The 22064-nt window shown below is 39.3% G+C and overlaps 1 protein-coding gene across 1 annotated transcript in view; it reads left to right on the forward strand.

Moving 5' to 3' along the window:
- Positions 1-22064, forward strand: part of slc7a9 (solute carrier family 7 member 9) — a 52561-nt gene that overhangs the window by 18279 nt on the left and 12218 nt on the right. Inside the window, exons 4-10 of the mRNA XM_080186913.1 lie at positions 569-694; positions 2496-2595; positions 3558-3602; positions 7644-7767; positions 15372-15475; positions 17663-17759; positions 20522-20671. Of these exons, the coding sequence (XP_080043039.1) occupies positions 569-694; positions 2496-2595; positions 3558-3602; positions 7644-7767; positions 15372-15475; positions 17663-17759; positions 20522-20671 (746 nt within the window). The remainder of the gene's footprint in view (positions 1-568; positions 695-2495; positions 2596-3557; positions 3603-7643; positions 7768-15371; positions 15476-17662; positions 17760-20521; positions 20672-22064) is intronic.

A 22064-nucleotide genomic window follows, 5' to 3' on the forward strand; every position in this document is an offset into this window, starting at 1 on the left:
GATGGCAGCAGGATAAAAGCTGTTCTTGAGTCAGTTAATACGTGACCACAGACTTTTGTATCTTTTTCCTGATGGAAGACGCTGGAAGAAAGTATGTCCATGGTATGAGGAGTCCTTGATTATGCTGGCTGTTTTTCCGAGGCCGCGAGAAGTGTAGATGGAGTCAATGGATGGGAGGCTGGTTTGCGTGATGGGCTGGGGCTTTCTTCTGTGCTACTTTTATAAAACAAAGTTCTGAACACAGAACAAATAAGCCAAAGTAATTTCACTATTAAAAGTACATTAAGATTTAAATTGAGATTTATACTTAGAAAAGCCCTTAAAACTTAAATAGTGGCTTCCCCATGATTTAGATGTTTTTGTAATTCTGACAGGATTTAATCTTAAAGCATCGGTCACTCTTGTTTTTCTCTTCAATGCAGGATTATGTAACAAGGTTCGGGATCAGTAGGATTAGAGATAGGTTTTACGATTTAAAATCTCATGCTTCAGTTATTACTATGAGAATACTAAATGTGAATTCAGTCTTTTTGTTTTGAATATTGAAACATTTTTTTAACCTTTGCAGTTTTAATCACAGCATTGAACTCGATCAGTGTCAAACTGGCTAACTATGTTCAGAATTTTTTAACTGCTGCCAAACTACTAATTGTTGCTGTCATCATTGTGGCTGGAATTGTCCTAATTGCACAAGGTGGGATATTATTTATTTGATGAAATAAAAATGAACAGAGAGTTACATGAAGTACACATCCTTATATTAAATGTTGTTCTAGACATTTTCATCCATATGTGAATCTTTTAAAAATGTGTTCACCCCTACATCTAACAGTTTAACCAACAATAGTGCCAGCCTTTAAAATAAAACATTAGTGTAGCTGACCTGATGCCAATGTCACATACGTCTGTTGTAACAGGGAAGTGGTTTAGAAAAAATTCTAAATATACTTTTTCAGCTATTCATCATTCTCTTTTTTTCATGAGAGTTTATCTGAATAATGTTATATAGATTACTTCGGTTCTAAACTCAAGTAGAAATTCTGTAGGCTACAAATTTGGATTAAGTTCTCAAACTGTGAAAATAGCATATCACTCAGGGCAAAATTTCGAAGATGTGCAGATTATGGATTGGCCATGATAAATTGCCCCTTAGTGTCAGGGTGACTAGCAGGGTAAATACATGGGGTTATTGGGATAAGCCTGTGTAGGATAGTTGTCAGTGCAGGCTTTTGGGTGGAATGGCCTCCCTCTGCACAGTAGGGATTCTATGATTCTATTCTATGATTCTATGCAATATGAAATGTGCTTGGAACCAATTTATCTATCATTCCTTTAACTATGGTCAATTTAAACAAATATTCTAATACGTCTTTGTATTTTGATATTTTTGTTCATTGTAACTAATAAGAACTAATTCATTTGGTTTCGGAAAACTGTTTTTTTCTGCCAACCCCAACTGTCCAGCCAAACTATATCTGCTAAAATGGAGTAAAATGCACTTGCAATTGCTATTGTTACAATAATGACTTATGCACGTAACTTCAACTCAAAACATTTCCCAAGGTACAATACTGGTAACCTTATAAAACCAAAATTCTGATTATTAGGAGAAAGTGTATTGTAAAATATCAACAATATCTATTTTTCCCTAAAGGGTTTTTATATTTACAAATTACTCTAATCATAGAGATGGTATGGAAGTTGCAAATTGTCTGATTGTATGACATTAATGCATGGCACTTAGTGCTGTTCGTAGTAACATTTCTCAGTGTGAAAATGGACAAATGCACATACAATAATGATAAATATCTAGTGTTATTCTATAGATATTGTTGTTAAGGTACTCTGGTTATCAATGTCAATGTCTTATCAATGGCATTGCTAACGTTCATTAATGTCAATTGCATCAAGAAGGTTAAGAGAACAAGGTGATAGGTATTAATTGTTTTTGAGTACATATAGATTGGGGATTCACAGGCATTGTGGTGTAATGGTAGCATGTCTGACTTCAGATTAGAAAGTTTCTGGCACAGGTTATTACTGGAGATTAAAATAAATAATTTAGGTAGCACTGCATCAAAGAAGTTCAGAAGAGGTTAGTTTGGAGTGCAGTAGTGATTGTCATGTAGGTAGAGGTTGTAGCCATTCTGCAACGACAATGAAATACATGAACAGGTTTTTATTGACAGTATTTGTTGAGTGACAAATGTTAATTCTTACTCTGCTTCAAATAATGATATGGTGTTTTTCTTAAACTTTCCCCTTAAACAAGGGGAAAGAGAACATTTTTAAAAGATGGATTTAGACATTGCTGGTGATTTTGCATCATTACCCATTCTCAGTTCCCCTATGGTGCACCTTACAATTGTAATCATTTCTGAAATACTAATAAGTGAAATTCATTGTGATTCTTAGTAAGATGCAAATAATGCATCAGTTGAGTATATAAATGCAAAATAACAATGTTTCAATATAATGCGCATTCATCTCTGCAGGAAATACACGCAATTTTGAAAATTCCTTTGATGGAGCCAAAACCTCCTTTGGTTCTATTAGTTTGGCATTCTATAATGGACTTTGGTCTTATGATGGATGGTAAGAGATGTTTTCAATGTTGTTATATGTAAATGGGTGTGTATTTATCAGTGATATGATGCGAGGGGTTACTTGATTGAAATATGTAAAATGCTGAATGGTATTGAAAGGTGGATGTGGAAAGGATGTTTCTTTTTGTGGGGGAGTCCAGAGCTAGGGGGCATTGTTTTAAAATTAGAGGTTACTCTTTTAGGACAGAGATGAGGAGAATTTATTTCTCTCAGGATTGTGAGACGTCGGAACATTCTGCTTCTGAAGCTGGGGGTCATTGAATATATTTAATGTGGTAATAGATTAATTTTTGATAGGCAAGGGAATGAAAAGTCATCAGGAAAAAATAGGAATGTGGAATCTGAAATACAAACCCATCAGCCAGGATTTTATCAAATAGCAAACGCAAAAGGCTGAATTACCTACTTTTGCTCCTATTTCATATTTTTAAATAATTCATTCATTGGATGTGTTGACCATTAAGAGTTTGATCTTAATTTGTTTATTGACATTTTCTAATTGCCCTTGAGAAGGCTGCAGTAATCTGTCTTCTTGAACTGCTGCAATCCATGTACTGTAGCCACTTCAGCAGTGCTGGGGCTGGGGGCTGGGGGGATGGAGGTGGCAGTGAAGGAAAGGTGATATATTTCCAAGTTAGGATGCTGAGTGGCTTGGAGGGTAATTGCAGGTCGTGGTAGCAGTTGCCCTTGTTCTTCTAGATGGTAGATGTTGTGGGTTTGGAAGGTGCTGTTTAAGAAGTGTTGGTGAATCCCTGCATTGCATTTTCATACGTTCTTGTATCAAATGTTTAACCAAAATATACATTTTATTAATGATCTCTGCTATCAAATTTAGATACTGTAAAATCTCTGACCATTCTTAGAAGTGCTCGCAATATTTAAAGGTATCTGGCACCAGAACTCAATACCATTAATGAAGATATGTATTATACATAAATCTGTACTTTCCAGGAATCAACTCAACTATATAACAGAGGAACTGAAGAATCCCTTCAGGTAGGATAATACTACAGTTTAGCATTCAAAGCTATATAAAACAGAGGAATCTTTTTTTAAAAAACACACATTTTGATTACATTAAGCAGAAACTGAAAATTGCAAATCTGCAGGCTAGATTGCAATCCCTCCCTACCCCCTCCATCAGTCACAGGCCAGCTGTTTTCCACTGTAACCAGTTCCAGCGATCCAGGGTCAATGAAGGACCTATAGGCGATGTTGCGATGGGAGTTATGTGAGAAGGGGGATTTCATAGTGGGTAGAATATTTGATGAGGTATCCTGCTGGGAGTCCACAAGCAAAGCCAACAGGGATGTGTGAAGAAAGAGGGAATCGCATCAGTAACAGGAGAGGAAGGGGTCAATTTGCTCAGCTGGCTGGATAGCTGAAGTGTAGTTTAGTTTATTTATTAGTGTCACAAGTAGGCTTACATTAACACTGCAATGAAGTTACTGTGAAAATCCCCTAGCCGCCACAATCCGACGCCTGTTTGGGTGCGCTCAGGGAGAATTTAGCATGGCCAATGCGCCTAACTGGCGATACTTTCAGGCTGTGGGAGGAAACCATAGCACTGGGAGGAAGCCCACGCAGACACATGGAGAACGCACAGACTCTGCACAGACAGTGACCCAAGCTGGGAATCGAATCCGGGTCCCTAGCACTGTGAGTGTTAACCACTGCGCCACCGTGCCAAAGTGTGGAACAGAATAATGCCAGCAGCTTCGGGTTAATCCTTGGAGCAGCGGAACGTTGTCTGGGGTCTTATTTCATTGGAATATTATGGGTACACACTTTAATTAGCAACTGTAGGACAGCAGTGACATTACGCAAAGAGACTGGAAGTTGATTGGAACATGGGGGGAGTAGAATACAATATAATAGGAAAATTGGACTTGTGAAGGGAGAGAGAATGGGACAGTGAAGATGTACATTGGTACAAGTGAGGAGAAGGAGCATGGGATGTGCGAGAGTAGAGATATAAAGTAATCTCCCAGAAGAGAGGTGAGTTAGGACCTGGCAAGAGGTAGATTCTGCAAGTTGACAGAGAATAGGAGCAGGAGGAGGGCAGTGTTGCTCCAATGTGTATTTGTCTGCAGAAATCTGGTCTTTACCTCATATTGAAATAAATAGGTTGCTCACACCTTTGTGGAAGCTTAATTGGCATTTAATATGTAAGGCCCCACGAACGTATAAAGTAGTTTTAGGTATTTGTTCTTGGGATTATGGATGTTGGTTTCAAGGCCGACATTTATTTTCCATTTCTAATTTCCCTTCAGATGGTGATTGTGAGCTTCTTTCTCGAACTCCTGCTCTCTAATTGATGTTAGTACACCTACAATACCATTTAGAGGGGGTGTTCTGAGAATTTTAACCCAGCCACAGTGAAGGAATGGCAGAATAATTCAAAGTCAGGATGATGTGTGGCTTGGGGGAAAACTTGCAGGTGGTGTCAATCCCATGTATCTGCTGCCCTTGTGCATCTAGATGGCAGAGGTCATGGATATGGAAGGTGCTGTTGAAGGAGCCTCGGTGAGTTTCTGCAGTATACTCTGTAGATGGTACACACTGCTGCCTGTGCACTGATGATGGAGGGAATGAATGCTTAAGTTGGTGGGTGAAGTGGTAATCAAGTAAGCTGCTGTGTCTTAAATGATGTTGAGCTTCTTGATTGTTGTTGGAGCTGCACTCATCAAGGCAAATGGAAAGTATTCCTTTACACTCCCAATTTGTGCCTTGTAGATGGTGGAGAGGCTTTAGGGAGTCAGGAGGTGAATTACTCACTACAGACTTACCAACCTCTGATTTACCTTAGTGGCCACAATAAACATGTTGCCAAACCAGTTCAACTTTTGGGAATGGTAACACTGGAATATTTTTTTGGTGGGGGCAGGCAGTTGAATGTGCAGAGGAGATGGTTGGATTCTGTTTTCACTGGGGATGTCCATTGTGTGGCATGAATATTACTTGCGTTTGTTAGCTCAAGCCTGAATTTTGTCCAGGTTTTGCTGCATCTGTACATGGATTGCTTCTTTCTCTGAGGAATTGTGAATGGTACTAACTACTGTACAATCATCAGCAAACATCCCAGCTTTTGACTGGAGGGAAGGTCATTGATGAAGCAGCTGAAGATAGTTTATCTTGGGATACGACACTGAGAAACACCTGCAGCAATTTTCTGGAACTGCAATAATTGGCCTCCAACAACCACAACCATCCTCTTCCGTGCCTGGTATGGTTCCAGCCCATTCTCCCCATTCAACATTCTCATTTTGTTCAATTTGGCTGGGGCACCTTGATGTCAGACTTGGTTAAATATCAAGGATAGGACCTCACTTCAGAGGATTTTGTAGTACAATCAAAACTATTCACAAGGGGATACTATTGTTACACTCTCGGTTTTTGACACGGTATTAGATATTCAGCAGCACAGATACACTCTTGGATGAAAGACATCTAGATCATTTCTAACAACATGCAACTTTTCAATAAGGAATCTGTGATTATTTTTAAGAATGTTTGAAAACAACTTTGAAGACTGTTACACTCCCTGTTGATGTTATAACTGGATGGGAAGATTCCAGAATGGAACCCAGGCTCAAAAGACCGTAACTTATGCTTCTTTAATAAAACATGGAGGAACAGGGTCACCAGACTGCTAATTATTTTAAACAAGAAAAAAGACATTTATTAAACATGTAAAATTGGGTTATGATGGCAATACTCCTTTGCTCCCTCTGATGCTTAACAAATACACACAGATTTTAAGATTAGCATAGATTGCAAAGTACATCTTAAACTACAATGGTCTCATAACACAAAGTCCTTTTAAGCACACAGAATGGCTGTGGTCAAATACACACAGTCTGTTCTGAACCCAAAATGAAAACTATCAGCAGAGGAGCTACAGGGTGAAGATACAGATGCAGACACAGAGAGAAAGCAGACAGAGGCAGAAAGAGGAACACAGATAATCGCTGTGAGAAGAAGCAGCCAAATCACTCTCAGGAAGGGTTCAATTTTTCTGTTTGGCAGAAAAAGGGACGCAAGCTCTTGGAGGTACTATGGCTGGTTAAAAAGGTTTAATACTTAAAGTTATGTGAATAGCTCAGCGAAGCTAAAGATCTGGGTGTTCTCCCAGAACCGGCCAAATGAATGTTATTGGTTGGTCAGTTGAAAACTCTGGAAAGCTACACCATTTGGGTTGTCATGACCCATGGGAGAAAGGGTTTGCGTAATCAGGCCTTGCTGATAATAATCATACCTGTAAAACCTAAAGGTGAAAGCTGCTGTTGGATAGGACTCTTGACATACTCTGCATAAATGTGAAAAACAACATATCGTGGAACTACTACGTGGTGAGACATGTCTGTGGGGAGTGATGTGAATGCTTGTGATGATATAAAATGTATCTTTCCTTTATAGATTATTTAAAGCGAAATTTGTCTTTTTATCTGTAGGATAATTTACCATTCATGTTATTCATGTTTTATTTTCGTTGCATCTGATGTATGTTAAATTATAAGTTAAATTACTTCTTAATTTCTTCACTGGGGGATTATTTAGTAAATTTGATTATTTTGTTTTACTGTCACAATCCCTGTGGGGAACTGAGTGACAGCAGCACTAATTCCAGGAGAATACTTATTTAGGCTCAAAACACACAATATGATGTAGAAATTAAAATGGGGACAATTTTACAGTGGCTGCTTGCATGCATTCAGAAAACAAATACAATTTAAGCAGTTTGCAGCTTGGAATACATGAGTTGTTATATGGGAGTTGGATTGGCATATCAGCTTGTCACCGTAGCTTGGTATTGCAGAACAGTAACTACAGCAAGGCATATATGTTATTACTGATGCTGAGTATTTCTAGAAAAGCTGGTTTAATCAATGTTTGGCAATCAAAATACCATCAAAAACTAGAAAAATATTTTATCATTAATTAAAATGCGCATCAGCACTTCTTAGCGGTATTGTTTTGATTTACAAGGTCTGAAGTTAATTATTTTAATGGGAATTAATGATCTTTGTTTGGCAGGAATTTACCGCTATCCATCATCATTGGCATTCCTTTAGTCACTGTTTGTTACATCTTGGTTAATGTTGCTTATTTCACCACAATGACCCCTGCAGAGCTTCTGGACTCCTCTGCTGTTGCAGTGGTGAGTATATTTTTAGCTGTTAATCTGTCCACAAGTTGTAGAAATTTAAGAAGCGCTGAACTCGATTGTGAAATTCTTTCCAGACATCAGTCAAAAGCAAACTGTAGGGTTTCAAAGTTTTCTAAGTTAATGCGGCTAGAATTTTACAGAGGGTTGGACAGTACAGCAACTTTAAAGTATAATTGGTGGGACCCAGATCTGGAAGTCCCATCCCTATTTTGGACAGATTCCATTTTTGCCAGTAGGAGAAAGGAGGAAAGGTGTGATGCCACATGCAGGAAACCCAAAGTCAGCAGGGCCACAGGTGTACAGTTTATAGACTGTATCCTGCAGTGTGGGAGTTACAAAGCTTTAGTTTGGGTCATAAATACTCTTGAAGGGCCAATGAGGTCTGTTCAACTGTCAAGTTATTTAAATGGCCAGCCCTTTGAAAATACATAGAGCAAAAACTGCCAGCCCAACAGTAGGTCCAGTAGGTCCAAAACTATTTCTTTAGACAACATTAAGTGCTATCATCATTGTATTATGCATGTTTAGCTGCTTCTCACAAGCTGTCATTCTCACAGTTGTAAATTCACAGTTTGATTGACAACTTCAAAGAGGTCATTAAAATATTAGCTGTCTTTGATGTGGGATAATAGTACAAATACTTGTTCTTATAAGGCATTAGGTACTTGAGATTTATATGTATTGAATGGGTTTTCATGAATATGGGACTTCTGTATAAAGTAAAATGTGATAGATACTTATAATTTAATTTTATTTCATCTTAGCATAGCTCCTGAGATCTGCTTATGGTGGTTATTGGGTGAGTTTGCATGGAGGGTGTAAGAGGAAAACATGGTTTGTGGTGGATCATGGATTTGCATGACTTGGCACTAAGTTGGCATAGTCTCTTTAAGGGCCTATGACGATGTGTGAGAATTCAGGAGTTGGCAGTGTATTGGCATGAGGCTATATGGGGCAATGGGATGAGTGATATGGACTGGCATGGGGGTATGAGAAGCCATTCAGAGTAAGAGGGGGATATGGGTTGGTACAAATTCTCAATGTAAGAAGAGCGGATGAGAGGTGAGGACCTTATGTTTTAAAAAGCAACTGGGATGAAGTCCCAAAAAACCGAGGGGAAACTTGCAAGTAGCAATCCTCTACAGCTGGCAATCCCATTGGCTGCCCCTGACCTGTGCCCAGTGATAATAGGCCTAACTCCATCCCTCACTTACGGCTATCACCCAAAATGAAAATTGTCCCCTTTTGGGCACTTAGCTTTAATGTCTCATGCAAACGATAGCAACACAGACAACGGAGTGCTCCCTCACTGCACTGTAATGTCAACTTTGATTTTTATGGTTAACCCCTGGATTGAAACTTAAATCAGAATCTCATTGTTGAGAGTGCTACCAACTGAGCCATGGCTACCATGAGTTGGTCCTCTCCTCACGAACATTACAAACTATAAAAGGGTTCACTGACCCTTTGCTGCCAAATCTTTTGTCTATGAATCTGGTCAAATTCCTGAAAGATCCATTTCTTAAAGAACTAAGGCAGCAGTGGCTCATTGAGGGTTATTTGAGAAAAGTGATCTGACCTGAGGACATTCCAATAATTGTTGTAATCAGAATGTACAGTTCCACTTCAGTGAGCCTAGTTATCGCATTCTATTTGATATCATTGCTACTTTTCAAAGGAATGCTTCAGTTGTAGAGAAAAATATGACATGCTGTCATTTTAGGTAATTAATGTGTCTATCTGGGAATTTGTGTTCTAAAATTTGCCTTGATTTAATACACTAATTATTGTGTTGGGGGGGGACAAAATGTTGCCTGTGAAGCAGTCATCAGCTGCTCTAAATTTATGAATAATCCCAATTGTGGCTCTGCCTTATGGAATCATAGAGATTTACAGCACGGGAACAGGCCCTTCAGCCCAACTTGTCCATACTGCCTTTTTTTTAAACCCGCTAAGCTAGTCCCAATTGCCTGTGTTTGCCCATATCCCTCTGTATTGATCTTACCCATGTAACTCACTAAATGCTTTTTAAAAGACAAAATTGTACCCGCCTCTACTACTGCCTTTGGCAGCTCATTCCAGACACTCATCATTTCCTACTTCAAACTAATTACTTGCTACTCCAACGAAGTTAATCAAATAAAAGGCAGGGTCTGCGGTTATTTAGTGGTTCATTTTGAAAAACCCATGAAAAGACTGCGGGCCTTTAAAACAAATATTTTATGAAATGGTATAAGAGGAATAACTGGAGTCATCATGCTGTTACCAAGCCTCAGAATATAGCAAAAAAAGATAAAAGCAAAATACTGTGAGTGCTGGAATCTGAAACAAAAACAGAAAATGCTGGAAGCTCTCAGCAGATCTGACAACATCTGTGGAGAGAGAGAGTAGACACAGTAAGAAGTCTCACAACACCAGGTTAAAGTCCAACCTGTTGGACTTTAACCCTGTGTTGTGAGACTTCTTATTGTGTTCACCCCAGTCCAATGCCGGCGTCTCTACATTGAGGGAAAGTTTTGAGTCCAGATGACCCTTTGTCAGAGTTAGGAACAAAGAGAATCAGCAGCAATTTATACTTTTAGGGTAGATGGTGGGTGGGAGGGGTGGTGGGGGGGGGTGATGTGGGTGGAATTGGACAAAGGGAATGTAGATGAGTGTACAGGAGGCTGAGAAGATACTAATTAGTGTATTCATTAAGAATGTGAGAATGGCAGAACAGGGATACAGATTGTTAAAGGATTGCCTGAGGAATGTGGCCATGGCACTGAAGTGGGGAGGTTGTGGAAAGAATGAAAGTGAGAATGGAGAAGTGGAAAAATCGAAGTGAAAAATAAGGATGATAAAATGGATGAATGAGATGAAATGGAATAAAATAAATGAAAATGGGTTGAAGGTGGAGGAAAGAGTTCAACCTCTGAACTTGTTAAACTCAATGTTCAGTCCAGAAGGCTGAAAACTGCCCTCAGTCTACAGATGCTGTCAGATCTGCTGAGATTTTCCAGCATTTTCTGTTTTTGTCTCACGATAAAGCACGCTATTAACATTCATCACACAAACCATTGTTTTAACTGCTGTTGAGCTCTACGCCAGTCATAGATGTTTTCCACTCTAGCAGTGGATAGATTTTCTGTTTTCCATAACCTTATCTAATCTGGTAATTTAATATGATTAGCTGTTTTGACTAGAATAATTTGCCTGGCAGATGTGAACATGATTATCTAGCACAAGGCAGTATCTAATCCAAAAGCAGTGCTGCAAATAGAATAATCATTAGTCCCTGGATCATACACTCTGCACGAGCAGAAAGAGATAAAGAGATATAGATTTTAGATAATAAGGGACATATCTGCTTACAGCAAGTTTTGTTGGGCCATTGAATGAGATCATAACTTAAAAGAGCCATAAGCAATACCATCTGTTGGGAGGTTATTTGTAATTATCCAAACACTTATCTACAAAAAATGTAATAACTTGGCCTAAGTGAATGGTTTCTGGTGAATGGGCAATATTTAATGAAGCAATATTGAAAAACGGAAGGCCAAATCCTTAGAAGCAAAGTTAGAATGACGACAATCAAATGATGATAAAGGTCCCAGGTAATTACCATGAAGAAAGTAAATGAGTTTCCAATGGATTTGGAAATGCACAGGGATGAAAAAGAAGCTGTTTAATGTTTATATTATCCTGGGGAAGATGCTTCTTAAGAAGTAGGTACTTGTTTCAAAAACTGCCCTCAGAAGAAATCACAAGATGATACAAAACAGAGAAAGGGCACTTGATTTATTGGCTGGAATTTTCTGGCCATTCCCAACAGTGGGATCTTCCAGTCCTGCCAAAGACAAACCCCCACCATGGGTTTCCTGGCAGCAAGGTGTGTATACAATGGGAAACTCTGTTCAGCAGCAAAGCTAGAAGATCATCCATTGGCCAATGGCAAGCTGCCTCCACTGCCACTAATCATGCCATGTCTGTGTGCAGAAAATTGTGCCTATGCTGGCTTTTTTGATAGTTATCTAATTAATCCCATTTCCTGGCTCTTTTCCTATAACCGCGTAATTTTTTTCCTTCAACCATTCATCAAATTCTCTTTTGAATGTTACCACAGAGCCTGCTTCAACCATCCTTCCTGGCAGTTTTGTAGATCACAACATAATATGTAAACTAAACGTTTTATAAATAAACAATAAACATAAAGTAAACATCGGGTGGCAACACTGCTACCTCACAGTGCCAGGGACCCAGGTTCAATTCCCAGCTTGAATCATTGTCTATGTGGAGTTTGCATGTTCTCTCCGTGTCTGTGCAGGTTTCCTCCAGGTGCTCTGGTTTCCTCCCACAGTCTGAACGACATGCAGGTTGGGTGCATTGGTCATGCTAAATTCTCCCTCAGTGTACCCAAACAGGCACCAGGGTGTGGCAACAAGGAGACTTCCACAGCAACTTCATTGGAGTATTAACATAAGCCTACTTGTGGCACTGATAAATAAACTTTAAAAACTTTAAATCTTTAAAACATTTCCTCATGTTACCTCTGGCCCTTTTGTTAGTCACCTTTCACCTATCTTCAGGATATTGACCCAACTGGCGCTGAAAATAATTTCCCTTTACTTATTCCATCAAATAAATTCATGATTTTGAGCACCTGTATTCAATCTCAACCTTAGATACACTCTTAAGGCTTTGACATCCTTCTTACCATGTGGGTCCAGAATTATACACAATACTGCAGCAGAGACTTAACCATTGTTTTATAAAGATTTAGCACAATTTTCTTGTTTCCTTTATTAATGAAACCAAAGATTCCATATACTTTTTTTAAACTGCTTTATCTCTGCCCATATTCAAAAGTTTCTGTATATACGACCCCAAAGTCTCTGTGTTCCTGTATCGCTTTAATACCATTTAGTTTCTTTTGATGCATCTTGTTCTTCCTATCAAAATGTATCACTTCACACTTGTGTTAAACTTCATTTGCCATGCTTCTGTCCACCAGTCTAAATCTTCTTGCCGTCATTTACATTTGTGTTTATCTGGAAAATTGGAATTATTGCCTGTCTACTCAAATACATGTAGAATCATTGAATCCCTACAGCGTAGAAGGAGGCCATTCAGTCCATTGAGCCGCACTGACCACAATCCCACCTAGCCCCTATCCCTGTAGCCCCACATATTTACCCTGCTAGTCCCCTTGACACTAAGGGGCAATTTACCATGGCTAATCAACCTTACCTGCACATATTTGGACTGTGGGAGGAAACTGGAGCACCCAGTTACATATTATATGTAAAATATATTAAAAAGAGCAATTATCCTCACACAAATCTCAGAGAAAGACTTCTACATGCCTGCCTTCAATCTGAAAACAGCTAATCACCACTTTCTTGGCTTTCAGCCTCTTATCCAACTCTGAACGCAGGCTGCTTTGTCCCATTAATCCCACAAGCTTTAGTTTAGCTAACAAGCCTATGTATTAATTTGTCATGCCTTTTGAAAGTCCACAAATACAACAATTGCATTACCTTATTCAACCCTCTAATTCATCTCAAAGAATTTGATCAAGTTAGTCAAACCCAATTGGCCCTTAACAAATCCATGCCTACACTTTTTTAAATATCAATTCAGTTTGTTCTCAATTATTGTCTCCAATAGTGCCTCCTCCTAATGGTGGGATTTTGTTGGAATTTTGTTTCCCTGACTTCCACAGTGGGTTAAAGGTGGGTCAAGCTTCCTAGTGAACAATATTGGGAATCCCATTTGCATGTATTAGCATCTCATGTATGCCCAATAAAAGACCACCAGAATTGAGTTCATCCTCCTAATTAAGTTGCCCATCAGTGAGTACCTAGAATTTTCAGTGCTGTGACTGTTGTATGAGGCTGGCGAGCTTCACCTCTTTCATGACTTTGAGATCTGAAGATGTTGTTTTCACAGTCTTGGGGACACTCCCCCATAACTTCATTAGCAAACACTGTGAAGGCTGGAGGGGGTGGTAGTATCGGAGGGGTGAGGGCTGAATAGACGTATGGGGATAGTAAGCGGGGAATGATGGGATGTCTAGGGAAGTGGGGAGATGTGGTCCAGGGAAGGTGGAGGGGAATGTCTTAGAGTATGTGTTGGTGGTGACAGTGCTAAGGTCCAGTGGGGAGAACTCAGTCGTGCTGATAGGAGGGAACAGTCGCTGTGGGGAGATTGCGTTGGCAGGAGTGGGATATGGCAGGTAGCAGGTCCAGAGTGAAAAGTCTGATAGATAGGGTCTCATTGGTGGAGGGAAACAGGGTTGCAAGATTGTTGACCCGGATAAAGGGGGGCAGGATTAGCGAGGGCATGGGGACAGGAGCAGCTTCTGTGGAGTGGAAACACATTTGGACTGTGATAGAGTCCGGGGTAATTGAGGAGGGGTGGAGATTTGAGGGTGCCAGGAAAGGAATGGTGATATTAGGTGGCTCTATGGTGATATTAGATGGACCTACGGTGATATTAGATGGATCTATGGTAATATTAGATGGCTCTATGGTGATATTAGTTGGATCTACGATGATTGGTGGGAAGTTGATCAGAGACAGGCGGAGAGTAGAGGGTGATGAAGCAAGTTTCAAAGGCGACATGTACCATTTTTCCAAACAGACCTTCAAAGCATATTTGAAGAAGAAGTAAAGGGGGAAACATTAGAAGATCTAAAAATGTACTAGAACATTTTTCTAATTTTCTGAATCAGTTAGCCTTGTTCAAAAAAGTGAAATCTAATACCCCAATAACTTTATTTTATAACAGACATACAGAGATTTCTATCTCAACCAGTGTGCCACGGCTGGATTAATAACATACAAAACACTGTCCAGCTTTCTTGATTTTTTTTTGAAATTTCCTCTTTTCCTTATGGTATAAAGTGTCACAGAAGCATGCTAGGATCATGTTTCCACCTATGCTGCGAAGATTCTGAATATCAAGCTCTCTGAGCAGAAGAAAGTCCAAAAGATACTTCCCCACAAGCAGGTCAAATTGTTCCTCCAGAGAATCTGTGCAAATATTAATCAGGATCTAAATATATATTATCCAGTAATGACCTTCATTTATTTATGGATCTTCCCAATTACGAGTGGATTTGAGAACATGCCCAAAAGACGTGTTAAAAAGTTGTCAGGTTCTCTAATATTTTTCCAACACTGTTGTGGGTCGCAATTGCCAACATTCCAATTTATGCAGCTCAACTGAAGTTTAGTAGTTTCAATTAAGGATATCATATTGACTCTCTCATAGCTATTTGCAAGTAATCGCTGTAACATAAATAGACTACAACATTTTCATCGAAGAGGTCTGCAATCTCCTGCACAAATATCTGTAACAAAGTTTCTGCTCACTGTGCAATAAGGTAGCCAATGATTTAATAGGGAGATAATTCAAAGTATGCTTCATAAATTATTTACAAGTCATTTGAATTATAGTTTTTAAAGCATTATTTAGTATTGTACTTAAAGCTACAACATTTACTGAATATTCCACTAAATGTAATTACAGATGAAAATAAAACTTTTAAATTCTTTGCCATTGTAACAGGAAAATGTGTGACATTGTCCTTGATTCATTTATTGCAATAGACCTTTGGTGATCGGGTCCTCACACCAGCCTCTTGGCTAGTTCCACTTTTCGTTGTGCTTTCTACTTTTGGAGCTGCAAATGGTTCCTGTTTCACAGCTGGCAGGTAAAAGAAACCTTTTTATTGAAACAAAGATGCATTTTCTCACTCGGGTTCCATTGTACCACACTATTCTTTGTCTGAGAGTGTGTATTGGTAATCTACTTCCAAGCTACCACAAATGCTTCTCATGAGCTAGCTTCTTAAAAAGACAAGGTGGTAATTTAAAATTCAGTGACCTGATTTTCTTGAACCCTTCCTTTTCAATGGGGAAGTGCCTCCATTTTCAGGAGGTGGAGGTGGTGGTAGTCAGGTGAGGTTGCCACGGGGAGGCTTGTTTAAACCATCATGATGTGCGAGAGAGGAATTTAATCAGTAATATTGCTGACAATGATAAAAAAAAACCAAACCCATGAACTAACTTCATTTTAACTGTGTAGAGTTGCAGGTGTCCAAGTAACTGGAGTTGTGTCTGTAATTCTGATGTGCAAACGAATATCTGTTCCTGATATTTTGGGGATAGATTGGAGAAGCTAGGTTTGTTCTCCTTAAAAAGAAGTTTGAGACAGAAGATTTCCTAGAGGTGTTCAAAGTCATGAGGGGGTCTTGACAGAATAGATAGTTAGAAAATGTTCCTGTTGGTGGAACAGTCAAGAGAAAGTGGGCATGGTTTTAAGGTAACGGGCAGGAGATTCACAGGGGATTTGAGAATTTCTTTCTCACTCAGAGGGTGGTGGGAATCTGGAATGCACTGTCTGGGAAGACAGTGAAGGCTGGAAACCTTACAACTTTTAAAACATATTTAGATGAGCATTTGAAATATCATAACATTCAAGGGTATGGGACAAATGCAGGTAAATGGGATGCATAGAATCCCTACGGTACAAAAGAAGGCCATTTGACCCATCGAGTCTGCACCAACCACAATCCCACCCAGGCCCTATTCCTGTAATGCCACATATTTATCCTGCAAATCCCCCTGACACTAGGGTCAATTTAGCATGATCAGTCCATCTAACCGGCACATCTTTGGACTGTGGGAGGAAACAAGAACACTCAGAGAAAAGCCACGCAGACAGAGGGAGAACGTACAGGCTTCACACAGACAGCAACCTGATGCCTGAATTGAACCCAGGTTCCTGGCGCCGTGAGGCAGCAGTGCTAACGACTGCCACCGTGCTGCATCTTTAGTGGTAGTTATTGTTGGTGCAGGCTCAATGGGCTGAAGGGCCTTTGCTGCAGTATATGGTTATGACATCAATGTGAGGTGAATTGCACAAGAACTAATGGCAACCTAAGGAGAAACATTTTTACACAATTAGAACCTGGAATGCACAGCCTGAATTTATGGTGGAGCTGGTTCAATTGTGGCTCCTGGATAGGGATTTGGACAAATTTCTGAAGAGGAAAAAAATTGCAAGAGTGTGGGGTTTGCAGAGAGCCAGCATGAACATGCCAGATCAAATGGCCTTGTACTATAACAATTTTATGATTTTATTCTGTGGTATTTTCCTTGTAATTCTAGTTTTAATTGTAGTGGTCAGAGTGCAAGAAAGCAATTTCTTGATGACTCACAGTGGGTGGTAAATGTTCCACTAACACACCTATTCACAATCTGCAATCAAACTCTAGGTGAAGACAGTGAGTAGATAAGTAACACTGGAATGGGTTCCTTCATGTTTACACAATTCAGAAAGATAAGGGAGAGAGCGCTCTTGTGATATATTGCATTCAATTACCAATAAAAACACAGCTCAGTTACTTACTGCTACATTAGGTAAATTTATTCAGCCAGGAATTAAGAGAATTTTATTTTGTCAATAGAGGTTCCCAATGGGGAAAGATCTTATGTTATCAAACAGCTGTATTCTCTACCTTTCCCAGTTATCAACTCCGGTACATTTCTACTTTTTTTAGCCCCTTTCTCTGTTTCAACATCGATTTCAATCATATCCAAAGGCTCAGCCAGACATTTGCTTCTGGCTCTGGGAATATCTATTGTGTGGTAGAAACAAATGAAATAGATTGACTGACCACTTTCAAAAATGCAACATTCCTTCTCTGTTATTATTGCATAGGAAAACAGAGACTCACTTTCACCCAAACACTGATACACAAATGCATCCTGCTTCTCATCAGCTTGTACAATGTTCTTTTTCAACGTTTCTTTGGATTGTTAAAATTAATTGAAAGCTGAAACTTAAATATTTTGCACAACTGGAGAGCTGTTTTGATTTAATCTTTTCTGAACAGGCTTACGTTTGCCACAGCCCGTGAGGGCCACATGGTTAAGATTTTGTCATACATCAATGTCAGACATTTAACTCCTTCACCAGCTCTCATATTCAATGTAAGTGATTCATGCTTTCATTTACTGCTTTAAAAATTGGAATAGCCTGATGCTATGTGCTAATGTAATAATAGTACGTTGGTGTTTCCAAAGTCACAGCAGTAGTGGAAGATCAAAATCATTAAAAAATATATAAACATTAGATAGATCTCTGAAATTGTTGAAAATGTAGTAATCGTGTAAAAATTAGACATCTGTGTATTATAGCCCAACACATGAAACCTACCTGGTGCATTACCATTAAAACTGACCAGAAGTCTCATCTGTTCGTATTTTATGGTAGCATTCTGAAATGCAATACACTTCATGAGGAAATTAAGCAGAATTCTCCCTGTTTTATAGTATTATCTGGTGCCATTCTGATAACTTAGGCAGGAAATCAGTGACCTGCTGTATATTGTAAATATTATTATCATCAAATGTAGGCAAGATTCCACATCCTGAATTCAGTTCAAAGTCTACGTAAGACTAAATAAAGAGGAAGAAAATAGTTAAGAAAATAGTTACTTCACCACATAATTAGATGAGATGTCAGAGCATGAAGGATAATGAGATAATATTGCACGATAATTTATCACAACGCTTTGCAGCAGAAAAATTAGAACCAGAGGGCACAACCTCAGGTTAAAGGGACGATCCTTTAAAACAGAGATGAGGAGAAATTTCTTCAGCCATAGAGTGATGAATCTGTGGAACTCTTTGCCACAGAAGGCTATGGAGGCCAAATCATTGAGTGTCTTTAAGACAGAGATAGAAAGGTTCTTAATTAATAAGGGATCAGGGGTTATGGGGAAAAGGCAGGAGAATGGGGATGAGAAAAATATCAGCCATGATTTGAATGATGGAGTGGACTCCATGGGCTGAGTGGCCTAATTCTGTTCCTGTGCCTTATGGATTTATCAGAAAGATGGACAGAGAAGTTTGTAACTGAAGATGAATGAATGTGGAAAACAAGATACACTGGAGCAGGAATAGGCCATGAGGCCTTTGTGCCTGTCTTCCATTTATTGAGATCATGGCTGAACCTCTACCTCAATGTCATCTTCCCTCAATATCCCCATTATCCTTTAATGACATTGGTATGTATAAATCTATCGACATCTGCTCTGAACATTGTTACGATCCCAGTTGATATAACTGAAAGGGAAGGACCCAGAATGGAACCCTGGCCCAAAAGACTATAACTTTTACTTTTTATTAAGAAAACATGGATGAATATATTCACAGGGATGCCAATTAACTTTTAACAGCCACAAAACAGATTAAACATGAAAAGCTTGACCTTAATGCAGTACTCCTTCACTCTTGCTTACCTTCACAGATGTATACAGATTTCAAGGATAACACAGGTCACACAATATATCTGATGTTATAATGGTCCCAGTAAACACACAGTCCCTTTAAGCCCACTGGGCTGACTGTGCTCAGACACACTGCACTCTGAAACTAAGTGGCAGATGCCACTCAATCTATGTTCTGTGGGATTTCTCCTTAAATCCACCCCCTCCCCCAATGATTCATACACTGAGTTAACTTTTGGCACTGGACTTCACTGTCACTGGGTGAAAATTCTGGAACTCCTTCCCTAACAGCATGATAGGTGTACCTACACCACAGGCACTGCAGCGATTTAAGAAGGCAGCTTACCACCACCTTCGGAAGGGCAATTAGAGACAGGCGATAAATGCTAATCTAGCCAGAGAAGCCCACATCCCAGAAATGAACTTAAAAAATATGGTCCGGATTCTCCCAAAAATACTCTGGAGCGCTGGATTTGTGTAAAAACAAGAGTAACTCCCGTCTGTTTTTTTTAGAAGGATTTTCAAAATGAATCTCCCACACTCTGAGAACTGCACAGTGCCTCAGGGAGATACATGCTAAAAATCAATGAGTAGGGCCTATACCCACTGGAGAGGCTGAAAGCGTGATGCTGAGGGGCCAAAGCGCGTGCACCAATCTGTCATAGTGGAGATCATTGCATGCGCAGTAGCGCCTCACTGCCAGTCTCCTGATTGCTGGCCAGTGCTTGAGTTGGCCTCCTGGACGATCCCAGACCATCCCCTCCAGCATTGCCACTTCACCTTTTGGGCAGCGCCAGGGCTGGCAATGCCCAGGGGGCACCTCCCATTTCCCCCGACTTCTTGGGGGAGGACCTCAACGGTCTTTCTTCACTCCAGCGAGGTCGGGCTGCCAGCTCCCCATTAGTGGGGAACTGTTGTAAACCCTGCTGGAGTGAACCACTCCTGATTTGATGGGGAGGGGACGGTGAGGGAGGAGGGCTTCAGTCCCAGATCCGCTAATGAGACTCAAATACAGATTTAAATTTGGAGATTAGCTCCGTGCTGATTTCCAGGGCAGAGCTGATGAAGCCAGAAATCCGGGCCCCAGATACGCATGGAGCCCACTAAACGGCCTCAGCTAGAGCAACACAGTGGGCTGGGAGAATCACTCCCTACATTCTTCAACAGTTCCAGTTTATTTGCAGCGGGTTTGCTCAAACATTCTGATTCAGTAAAAAAAAAAGTCCATTTAACATTTTGAATGTACAGAACAAAAGACAACCAAGTGGTCTTTGTATTCAATGGAAGATTGAATTCGGTGGAGTTGATTAAATATTTCTTCAGATTCACTTATGAAAAATATTTTTTGTTCTTCTTCAGAGTCATCTAACACCATCTGATAAATATCCTGGTAATGTATTATATGCAGATCCAATTGTAACCATTCTTCAGTTACCTAATAGTTAATACTTTATTTTTCAGGGCGTGCTAGCTATTATCTACATAATTCCAACGGATATTAACACTCTTATAAACTACTTCAGCTTTGCTTCCTGGATTTTTTATGGGTTGACAACATTCTCTCTGATTGTCATGACATTTAGAAGAAAAGATCTGAAAAGACCAGTAAAGGTTAGATTTATACGGCACTTATTTCCTTTGGGAACATAGCTGTATGTACTGCCTTTAATGTTAGCTATTGAAAATACATTTATTTATCAGGAGCCCATGTTAATCTTGATAGATTATTACTCCAATGTTACTATTTCTTTTTTTAGGTAAGGGGACCAAAACGATATGCAGTATTCCCAGTGAGGCCTTACCAACACCCTGTACAATTGCAACAAAACCTCCATATTTTTAAACTCCAACCTGTTTACAAGAAAGGCCAAAATGCTGTTTGCCTTCTTAACTACTTGTTGGACTTATCTGCTAGCTTTTTGTGATTAATGTACTAGAACGCCTGGATCCCTCTATACATATTTGCAGTCTCTCTCCATTTGGAAAATAATCTGCCTTTTGAGTCCTCTACCAAAGTGCATGTCCTCACACTTCCCCACATTAAAATACAATTGCCAAATCTGTGCACAGTCACCCAATCTATTTATATCCCATTGCAGAATCACAATATCCTCATCATGCCCTCCCATCTATTTCCATATCACTGGCAAATTTGGAAACCTTACATTCTGTTCCTTCCTCCAGGTCATTATTATAAATAATGATGTAAATAATTAAATGAAAGGGTTAATGTTTCAGATGATTGACTTTTTCATGAGGCAGGAAAAGGAGGTGGAGAAAAGAAGAAAAGGAAATATAGGAATGATTAAATACCAAAAAGGATGATGGTGTAAATTAAATGGGTTAGTAATGGGTTGAGTAAAGTTGGGTCTAAACTTGTTGAAAGATGATGAAAATGATCTGAAATATTAATTACTTCTCTCTGCACAGATGCTGCCTGACCAGCTGAGTATTTACAATAGTTCCTTTTTTTTAATTTCAGATTTTCACTATTCTTTTATATATTTACTGGCAATTGGGCTGAATGCTCAACAAAACATAAAACTAAATTTGCCAAAGATTATATGCTCCACACCCTATAGGGTTTGTGCTTAATTTGTATAAGATTTTATCTGGGTGAATTGATACATTTACAAATTAAATAAGGGAGAGATTGTATATTTGTTGATCTCACCGTGGTGAAATTGTTTAATTCATGTTCAGGGTTTATACACTTTTTAATCAAAAATTGAAGTTGCAGGTAAGTGAACCCATGCTTTCCTAATAAACTACTGCATCCAAGGCTCTGTCAATAGAGCAGCACATTATAAGCAAATCACTGCATGTTCTCCAGTAGAAATATTCAAGAGTTTCAGATTTGTTTCCTGCGATGTGTACCACAATAAGTGAAAAAAATTCCAATTAGACAGAAATTTATCCTGCATCAAATATAATCTAAAAGATTTCTTGTGCATTCCCTCCAGTTTATGCCACTACAAGAGTGGACAATCCTAATGTTCAATAT

Source organism: Carcharhinus amblyrhynchos, chromosome 4 (assembly GCF_965287045.1).
Source record: "Carcharhinus amblyrhynchos chromosome 4, sCarAmb.v2.hapA, whole genome shotgun sequence".
In the NCBI taxonomy this organism is placed as follows: Eukaryota; Metazoa; Chordata; class Chondrichthyes; order Carcharhiniformes; family Carcharhinidae; genus Carcharhinus; species Carcharhinus amblyrhynchos.